The sequence below is a fragment of the Babylonia areolata genome, chromosome 15 (assembly GCF_041734735.1).
Source record: "Babylonia areolata isolate BAREFJ2019XMU chromosome 15, ASM4173473v1, whole genome shotgun sequence".
Lineage (NCBI taxonomy): Eukaryota > Metazoa > Mollusca > Gastropoda > Neogastropoda > Buccinidae > Babylonia > Babylonia areolata.
The window spans coordinates 26712432-26722969 of NC_134890.1; the positions used below are offsets into that span (position 1 = coordinate 26712432).

Here is a 10538-nt window from a genome sequence, read left to right on the forward strand (position 1 = left end):
ATGCGCAATGTTAACGCACCATGCACACACCATGGACAATGTTAACACAACATACGCACACCATGCACAATGTTAACACACCATGCGCAATGTTAACGCACCATGCGCAATGTTAACACACCATGCACAATGTTAACACACCATGCGCAATGTTAACACACCATGCACAATGTTAACACACCATGCGCAATGTTAACACACCATGCACAATGTTAACACACACCATGCGCAATGTTAACACACACCATGCGCAATGTTAACACACACCATGCGCAATGTTAACACACCACGCGCAATGTTAACGCAGCATGCACAATACTCCCTGTTGCGCTTTGTGTCTCTCCATATTTTCACTGCGGACAGTGGTCAGTGTGCATCAGTCTCTCTGAGATCTGAGTCGTTGTGTTCAGGTGTGTATCTCTCACTGCATGATTCACAGACTGAGAATAGAATAGAATAGAATAGAATAGAATAGAATGAATACTTTTTATTGTCATAAAACCTTAAAGTTTATAACACACAATGAAACATAAACATATTAAGAAGAGAAACATTCATGGACAAATTTCGCCAGCCTTGGCTGTATTTCTGTTAGAAGGATCAATTCACAAGGCCTTGCATTTGGACGACATATATCGATTAGGAATCTGTGTCTGTAAGTATTGTACTTTACACAATTGTCTAAAAGGTGAATCTCATCTTCTAAACTGTTACAAGTATCACACAATCTTTGTTCTTTCGGTGTATTTTTTATATCTTCCCTGTTCGATTTGTAAGTCATGGGCGCTGATTCGTAACATGGTCAGTGCTTTCCTGTGTTGTGTCTTTGCTGTATTCTGAGTGTTTTGCCTACCAGCTGGGATAGTTTATAGAATAATGACTGATTGTTTGATCGAACTATTCATCTGTTTCAGCAGGACCACAACCCTCTAAACAAGAGCTGAACATCCCTGTAGTTGTTGGTGGCAGCGCTGGTGCTGTTGTCGCCATCGTTGTGATCATCGTTGCTGTTGTCTGCATCGTTTTCAAAAGAAGTAAGTTCTTCTTGATGGTAGGAAAATTTAAATAGCATTCTTTCACCAGTTTCCTTTTTCGTTTATTCATCTAATTACCCCGTCATCCCCCCCCCCTCCAACCCCCCTTTTCTCTGTCTGTGTGTCTTTGGATGGGGGAATGCGTACCTCTTTAAATCTCCTTGTGGTGAATAGACACTAGATCAAAGAGAAATGAAAGCCTTTCAGCTACTGTTGCATGCTGTTTCTATTTCTGGCGGAAGTAAATTTTTAGTAAAGATGTAGTAATCCTTCATGCAGGTAAATGTGGCTGTAGGTACTGTATGATGTGTTAACCCTTCATGTAGGTAAATGTGTGTGTAGATACAGTAAGATGTGTTAACCCTTCACGTAGGTAATGTGGCTGTAGGTACAGTATGATGTGTTAACCCTTCATGTAGGTAAATGTATCTGTAGGTACAGTATGATGTGCTAACCCTTCATGTAGGTAATGTGGCTGTAGGTACAGTATGATGTGTTAACCCTTCATGTGGGTAAATGTGTCTGTAGGTACAGTATGATATGTTGACCCTTCATGTAGGTAATGTGGCTGTAGGTACAGTATGATGTGTTAACCATTCATGTAGGTAAATGTGGCTGTAGGTACAGTATGATGTGTTAACCCTTCATGTAGGTAATGTGGCTGTAGGTACAGTAAGATGTGTTAACCCTTCATGTAGGTAAATGTGGCTGTAGGTACAGTATGATGTGTTAACCCGTCATGCAGACAAATGTGGATGTAAATACAGTTGATGTATTAACCCTTTACGTAGGTAAATGTGGCTGTATGTACAGTATGATGTAAATTAAATAAATAAACCTGTCCTGTAGGCAGCAAACAAGTTAATGAATTCTGCACCCAATATTGCTTGGGTGCCTTTGAACAGAATGAAACTGCGCCCGTTTCATTAACTCTCTCCATACGAACGGCGAAAGAGGCGACGTTAACAGCGTTTCACCCCAATTACCACCATCAAAATATTGCAAGCGGAAGGCTCTTATACTGAAGAGGTGAATGTTGACAAAGAATACCACAATTCTGACGACGGAAGCTAAAGGTCTGGTCATTCAGACACCCACTGGACATCCGAGGGGTCTGTGTAGAGGAGAAGAGAGGACTGGCCGTACTGAGTGAGTTAAAACAGTCTCCATCTTCCTTCATACATGTAAATTGCAAGCAAAGGGAACTAACTGCTACAGTATTTCTGGCTATGTCTTCACGTGTCAATTTGAAGGCAAACACCACTTGATTTTTGTCTATTTTCTGCGTTTTTCCACACCAGTTTGGCCAAACGTCAAAGCCTAAAGTTCTACGCAGCAATTTCTGATTGAAATATTCGTGGTTTCTGGCAGTGATTATGACCCAAATATCGACAAATCTGCGCTGGAATCATCAGTTAGTTCACCTGATGATGATGGTGGTGAAAAGGCCTTGACTTGTTTTTGAGATATTAGAGTTGAAGTGAAGTAACTCTTACGTTCATGCAGGTAATCCATAACCCACCAGTCAGGAAAAGCTGCCAACACTGTAAACTTCCAAGTGTTGAAAGGGTTAATCATTTGTTTATTGTTTGTTAACTTGTTAAATATCTATTTGTTCGTTCATAGATTTTCCTGTATTGATTTACTTTCTCATTTTATTTACAGCTGATTTCTGCCTAATATCATACTGACTGAGGCTTCTCTCTCTCTCTCTCTCTCTCTCTCTCTCTCTCTCTCTCTCTCTCTCTCTCTCTCCCTCCTTCTGTCTGTCTGTCTGTCTCTCTCTCCCTCCTTCTGTCTCTCTCTCTCTTCTTCTCTCCTTGCCTCTGTGTGTGTGTGTGTGTGTGTGTGTGTGTGTGTGTGTGTGTGTGTGTGAGAGAGAGAGAGAGAGAGTGTGTGTGTGTGTGTATGTGTGTGTGTGTGTGTGTGTGTGTGTGTGTGTTTGTGCAGGTGTGTTCGTCCATGTGTGCCCATGCTTGTTTATGTGTGAAGTACTTGTTTGAAGTATCTTTATGTGTAACATTTCATAGTAAACGCCACAAAATCCCTTCCTTGGAGGTGAGAGCATCAGTCTGAATTATTATCTTTATTGTTGTTATCATTATCATTATTACTATCATCATCATTATTCTTATTCTGGTTTCGTTTTCTCCACTTCAGCGGGTAGTAGTTTCCATAGGACAGGGAATCAGACCCCTGCCAGAGTCTTCACCAGTGGGTCACGGTATAGTATGTTAGATTAAACGTATCTTTAGGGGAAAAAATACTATTATTGTTGCTATTCTTATCATTATCATCGTTTATTCAATGATTTATCCATTCGCTTATTTACTGTTCTGTTTTCATTTTCATTTTTGCCTTTTTCTTTCCTTCCCCACCAGGAGAACCACTGTACGACAAGCCAGATGAATGCAGATACACGGCGCTGGCATACCGCCGGCAGCCGCTGCCGCCGCTGCCGCCACAGCCTTTTGTGGGTCAAGGTCAAGTTCACGGTCAAGGCCATCCTTTCGTGACCCATTCACCCCATGAAGGGGACGGCTCTGACTATGATGAGGTGGATGACAAACGCACATCGCACTACGACAAGGTGGACGACATGGCTGCAGCCATTCTTGGTCTGTGGTATTGGTGTGTGTCTGACAAGGGAGGGGTGGTGGTGGTTAGGTGGGAGGGGAAGGGGGTGGGGGGGTGGGGGGGAGCTTGTTAGGGAATGGAGAGGTGAGGGCAGCATAGTGTTGGGATGGGAAGTAATCGTTGGTGGGTGGAGTCATGGGGGGAGTGTGGATGGTTAGAAGACTATAAATAGATAAGCAACATCCCCTGTGTTTGTTTATCCCTTGTTACTGACCTCATAGATGATGCCTTACTTGTTTCCACCTTTTCATTCTAAGATACCTGAAGGTGTAAAGTTTAGCTCAAAATGCCCTCCTTTCCCTTCCCTGATTCTCATGTTTGTCATTTGGGTGCATTTTCGTCATGTGCATGGTGAACTGCCTAGATTGTGGGAGCTACATTTTACTTTCTTAAGGACGTATCTGCTCAGTGGGCAAGTAATAACCAATAGAAAGCCTGATGACTTCTTTTCAGAGTGAAACAGATGTTACCTGCTGGTGCTCTAACACCTGTTTGGAGGAACAAGTGTGATTTTGTTTTGGTTGACCAATATTCCATTCACAAGGACATGATTTTTGGATGTAGACAACTTCAGTGTTATGTCTGAGTCACGTTTGATTGATTGATTGATTGATGTGGATACTTATATAGCGCCTATCCTCGGTCAGAGACCAAGCTCTAAGCGCTTTACATACACGGGGACATTTGCACCACAGGCTGCCTACCTGGGTAGAGCCGACTGACGGCTGCCATTGGGCGCTCATCTTTCGTTTCCTGTGTCATTCAATCATATTTCAGACGCACACACATACACACTCAGACAGACATGTAACATTTTACGTGTATGACCGGTTTTTTAAAATTTATTTACCCCGCCATGTAGGCAGCCATACTCCGTTTTCGGGCGTGTGCATGCTGGGTATATTCTTGTTTCCATAACCCACCGAACGCTGACATGGATTACAGGATCTTTAACGTGCGTATTTGATCTTGTGCGTGCGCATACACACGAAGGGGGTTCAGGCACTAGCAGGTCTGCACATATGTTGACCTGGGAGATCGGAAAAATCTCCACCCTTTACTCACCAGATGCACCGAGATTCGAACCCAGGACCCTCAGATTGAAAGTCCAGCGCTTTAACCATTCGGCTGTTGCACCCGTCACCGTTGCCACCATAAATAGGATAGAAAAGCAAAGGGTTTGTTTCATAATTTGTATTGTTTAAAGACAGGTGCACAAGCCAAATGGTAAAAGCATTCAACTTTCAAATTTTGGGTCGAAGGTTTGATTCTGCTTTCATTGCCTGGTGCTTCAAGGGTGGAAGTTTTTTGGTTGGTTGGTGTGTTTTTTCCCCCACATCAGCTTAATGTGGCAGAGCTGCTATTGCCATGATACTCTTCAGGTATGACAGAAGATTGAATGAGCACATAAAAGATCTCCATGTCAATGCTCTGTGGGTTATGGAAATATAAGTATACCCAGTATGCACACCCCCATAGAAAGACTATATTGAAATGGTGGGGTTAAAAACAACCATACATGTTAAGCCTTTGGTGATCATGGGAGATGTCATAGTTACACGTGTATTACCATGTCAGGAAACTATAATTTCTGGATTCACAGGGCATATTTGTGCGTGTGTTCTGCAGGTGCTGAAGCAAATGAACCGGATAACCCGACTCCACTGCCTGATCCACAAGCTGAAGAACTGAAACCCGTGCCTTGCACATGGAAAAAAACACCAGATGATGAAGATGATGGCTATATGCATCCCAAGCCTAACCCCGCTCACGATTATTCATTTTGTTAGGTACACATGCCCTACTGTGATGGGTCTCAGACGTACCAAGACTCAGTAATGCTTCAGTATCCAGAGATGCCAACTGTTACTATTTCGCTGTATTTTATGACGATCGCAGTTTGTTCCGACGTAACGCCAACGTCAAATTTGTTCTGGCATTTTCATTTTCAACTGCACGGGATGTTCACACATGCTTTCCTGTCGTAATATTACACAGATGCTCTAGACCTATCAATCATGAGGCCAGGGCAGTCATTACTAACCTTGGTCTCACGTGATGATGCTCAGCTGATTGCGTGTGTGTTAACATTGAAACAGCACTGAGTGGACCAGTCAGCTTATTCGTAGTAGTTACACCGTGTTGCAGATAGGCCCAAGTGTTCGTACACCTTGCAGATAAAACGTATGCTTACAGATGTGACTCAAGAGCCCAAGTGTTCCAACCAAATTCAAAATGTTTCTACCAACTTTCCTGATTGTTCCTACAAACACTTGAGAAGGGCTGACATCTCTGAGTATCACCAGTGATACCTTCTTCCTTGCATGCACTGAGTCATGCACTTTGATTGACTTTCCAGCTCCATGCCAGACCCTGCCTCCAGGATCTGTGTACCTTTGTGGACACACGTGCAGCACGCAGAACTATTTCTGCATCTTGTTACTCATTTCATGTCTTAAAAGGTCGATGTACGATTTAGTTCATGATTGAAAAAAAACACATGCTGTTCATTTCTCAGCTAGAGTGCATGAACATTCTGAGTTATGAGTTGTGGAAGATTTTGTTGAATCAGCGTTGGTCGGAACATACGCCTTTTTTGTTCCAGTGTAGGACACGAAGACAGCCACTTTATCAAGTGTAATTCTGACTTCTTTTCCAACAGCAGGTGTAGTCTGGCATGTCAGTCCTAACGCTTTGACACCTTGAAACTGAAACTGACTGGGTGCTTGCAGGCTGGATTCATATGGACATAGTGACAGTTCCTGTTCTTTCAGTAATGCGCCATCGATGTCAAGGAAAGGTCTTGAATATTTATCAAGGCCGACGTTCCACCATGGATAGAGATGATACTCGGCCTAGACACTTGACACGTTCTGAGGCCCTCCTTAGGTCCAGATCTGCTGGCCCTCTCTTCACCTTCTGGATGGCAGTGATTCACCGACAGTGCCATTCAAGTTACAAAAGCCCAATAGACATGGACACTGTCGCAAGTTTTCGTCGTTGTTGTTGTTGTCATTTGGACTCATTGGCAAGCAACTATGTGTCTGTCAGTTTTCAATGAGATACAAGTGGTTTGTTGGTGTTAATTTACAGGACTAACAAATTTGCTGAAAAGAAATCTGTTCATGTTACACATCTGTATCAGTTACGTTGGCTTCCAACAGAGCCCTGTATATAAGCTAGCAACACTGGCTTTCTGACATATTGACAAGTATCTTCACTCATATCTCTCCTCTATGCTGGAAATTTATGAACAGCTCAGAACATTAATATCCAGTCCTGAAAAATTGTTGAACTAATCTAGAAAGAGCAGGAAAATAGGTCTTTAAGATCTCCATTGCCTCAGGTTTGGAACTCTTCACCATCTTTTTTTTAGAAAGGCCCCTGATCTCCATTCCTTAAGTCAGTGTGTGTATGTGTGTGTGTGCATTTGTGTGTGTGTGTGTGTGTGTGTGTGTGTGTGTGTGTGTGTGTGTGTTCCTCCATCTATATATATATATATATTTTTTTTTTAGTAGAGTGTGTGCATGTGTTGTTTTCTTTTTAATGTATTCCATTTGAATCCAAACATTACTTACTTGACAAATTTCGTGTTTTTGTTTTGATACGTGCTGCTGTATCTTTTGTATGTGAGATTGATTTGGATGTGTGGCTGCATAGGGTGTTTTAGTCAATAGAGGGTTTTTTGTGATGTTTTTATGTCACGTTTGTTTTAACTGGGTCATATTAAGCACTTTGAGCAGCATTTGTACTGCAAATCGTGCCATATAAATTTATGCATTATTATTATTATTATTATTATTATTATTATCAAGTATTGACAATGATACTGAGTACAGACAAGTAACTAACAGATTTATGAACGTGTGTGATGACAATTTTTTTTTTTTTTTTTAGCTTAGTGTTGGAAAAATTACATGACACATCATTGACTACAGGAAAAAGAAAACAAATAAAAATGAATGGATGTGAATGTCAAACAAGTCTGAGACGTGCAGTTACGTAGGTGTTATTTATGACAGAAACCTTTACTGGGCTGATAACGGTATCGTTCTGATAAAAAATGCATGTGTTATGCATGTGTGGGTGTATATGTGAATGTGTGTCTTCATGTTTTACATCTATTTGCTTATTTATCATCATTGTTATCTTATTTATTCATTTATTTATTATTGTTATTAATTATTATTATTATTACTACTACCTTTTTTTAACATTATAGTTATTATTTATTTATTTATTTATTTATCTATTTATTTATTTCTGTAAGCTTATCTATTATTTATTCACCTTTTCTTTTTTCTTTTTTTTTCCCTCAAGGCCTGACTAAGCGCGTTGGGTTACGCTGCTGGTCAGGCATCTGCTTGGCAGATGTGGTGTAGCGTATATGGATTTGTCCGAACGCAGTGACGCCTCCTTGAGCTACTGAAACTGAACTGAAACTGATCTGATAAAAAAAAAAGCTAAACAGCCCAGTGCACGTATTCCGAAAAGACTAAAATCTTTTCATATTTGCAGCCATCTGCTCCAGATTTTTATGTTATTATTATTATTTTTTTTTTACATCTACAGTACGTAGTGTTTTTACTGTTGATGCGATGTGTTTGGAAGGGCGAATGGTGCGTGCAGTGTAGTGTTTGTACTGTTGGTGTGATGTGTTTATTAGGGGGAATTGTGGGTGCAGTGTAGTGTTTGTACTGTTGGTGTGATGTGTTTGGAAGGGCGAATGGTGGGTGCAGTGTAGTGTTTGTACTGTTGATGCGATGTGTTTGGAAGGGGGAATGGTGGGTGCAGTGTAGTGTTTGTACTGTTGGTGTGATGTGTTTATTAGGGGGAATTGTGGGTGCAGTGTAGTGTTTGTACTGTTGGTGTGATGTGTTTATTAGGGGGAATTGTGGGTGCAGTGTAGTGTTTGTACTGTTGGTGTGATGTGTTTGGAAGGGGGAATGGTGGGTGCAGTGTAGTGTTTGTACTGTTGGTGTGATGTGTTTGGAAGGGGGAATGGTGGGTGCAGTGTAGTGTTTGTACTGTTGGTGTGATGTTTGGAAGGGGGAATGGTGGGTGCAGTGTAGTGTTTGTACTGTTGGTGTGATGTGTTTGGAAAGGGGAATGGTGGGTGCAGTGTAGTGTTTGTACTGTTGGTGTGATGTGTTTGGAAGGGGGAATGGTGGGTGCAGTGTAGTGTTTGTACTGTTGGTGTGATGTGTTTATTAGGGGGAATTGTGGGTGCAGTGTAGTGTTTGTACTGTTGGTGTGATGTGTTTGGAAGGGGGAATGGTGGGTGCAGTGTAGTGTTTGTACTGTTGGTGTGATGTGTTTGGAAGGGGGAATGGTGGGTGCAGTGTAGTGTTTGTACTGTTGGTGTGATGTGTTTATTAGGGGGAATGGTGGGTGCAGTGTAGTGTTTGTACTGTTGGTGTGATGTGTTTGGAAGGGGGAATGGTGGGTGCAGTGTAGTGTTTGTACTGTTGGTGTGATGTGTTTATTAGGGGGAATGGTGGGTGCAGTGTAGTGTTTGTACTGTTGGTGTGATGTGTTTGGAAGGGGGGATGGTGGGTGCAGTGTAGTGTTTGTACTGTTGGTGTGATGTGGTTGGAAGGGGGGATGGTGGGTGCAGTGTAGTGTTTGTACTGTTGATGCGATGTGTCTGGAAGGGGGAATGGTGCGTGCAGTGTAGTGTTTGTACTGTTGGTGTGATGTGTTTGGAAGTGGGAATGGTGGGTGCAGTGTAGTGTTTGTACTGTTGGTGTGATGTGGTTGGAAGGGGGAATGGTGGGTTCAGTGGTCAGGTGGTTAAGAGGGCTGGATTCTCGCCCAGGTTTCATGAGTTCGATCCCCGTCGTACCCTGTGGGTCAAGGGCAGTGATTTTTCAGATCTCCCTGGTCAGCATAAGTGCAGACCTGTGCCTGAACCCCCTTCATGTGTAGATGCACACAGTAGATAAAAAAAAAAAAAAAAACGCCCGTTAAAGATCCTGTGATCCATTTCAGCGTTTGGTGGGTTATGGAAACAAGAACATACCGGGCATGTACACCCCCAAAATATTACGATTATGATCATGCACGCCATAAAAAGACATAAGAACTAGTCAAATAAAAATCCACAATCGCTGTTCATAGACAAAAGCAAGGCATATCATAATCGCCGACATTCATTTTACCTGTTGGTGCTGTTGTCATTATCTCTTGATATCACTCAGTTAGTTTGTGTAATTGGAATGCATGGGTGTGGATGTTGACTGATATTTGTTTGCTACAAGTCAAATGTAAACAGTTTACCGTGTGTTTCCAATTTACGCTATTGTACTTGTTTTACACATGTGGTTTTGTTGGGTGCGTGTTCTGGTGGAGAAGATATATTGGGGACTGGTTGGGGAGTGGGGAGTATGAGAGTGCTTGGAGGTAATTTTTGACTCACTTGTGTAAACAAAGTGAGTCTATGTTTTAACCTGGTGTTCGGTTGTCTGTGTGTGTGAGTGTGTGTGTCCGTGTGTCTGTGTGTCTGTGTGTACGTGGTAAACTTTAACATTGACATTTTCTCTGCAAATACTTTGTCAGTTGACACCAAATTTGGCATAAAAATAGGAAAAATTCAGTTCTTTCCAGTCATCTTGTTTAAAACAATATTGCACCTCTGGGATGGGCACAAAAAAATAAAAAAAGAAGCCTAATTATATGCAAACTGCATTTACTGTTATACTTATATTTTTTGTATTCACTAAACTTGGCACTTTGACCTCTTATTCTGACACAACAAGAGGAGTCATTATTATCATTTTTTGTTCAGACAGGAACTTCTTTTGCTGAGCATGGAATTTTTATTTATTTTGTAAACGTTTTGGTGCAGATAGTAAAGAAAGGGAAATT

At 41.7% G+C, this 10538-nt stretch overlaps 1 protein-coding gene across 2 annotated transcripts in view; it reads left to right on the forward strand.

Moving 5' to 3' along the window:
• LOC143290240 (uncharacterized) overlaps window positions 1-8663 on the forward strand; it is a 51350-nt gene extending 42687 nt beyond the window's left edge. Inside the window, exons 13-15 of one of the 2 annotated variants that reach the window (XM_076599578.1) lie at window positions 915-1034; window positions 3416-3652; window positions 5301-8663. In XM_076599578.1, coding sequence (XP_076455693.1) covers window positions 915-1034; window positions 3416-3652; window positions 5301-5461 — 518 coding nt within the window. In that variant the 3' untranslated portion in view covers window positions 5462-8663. The remainder of the gene's footprint in view (window positions 1-914; window positions 1035-3415; window positions 3653-5300) is intronic. The other variant, XM_076599579.1, reaches the window with a different exon arrangement.
• The last annotated feature ends 1875 nt before the right edge of the window (window positions 8664-10538 follow it).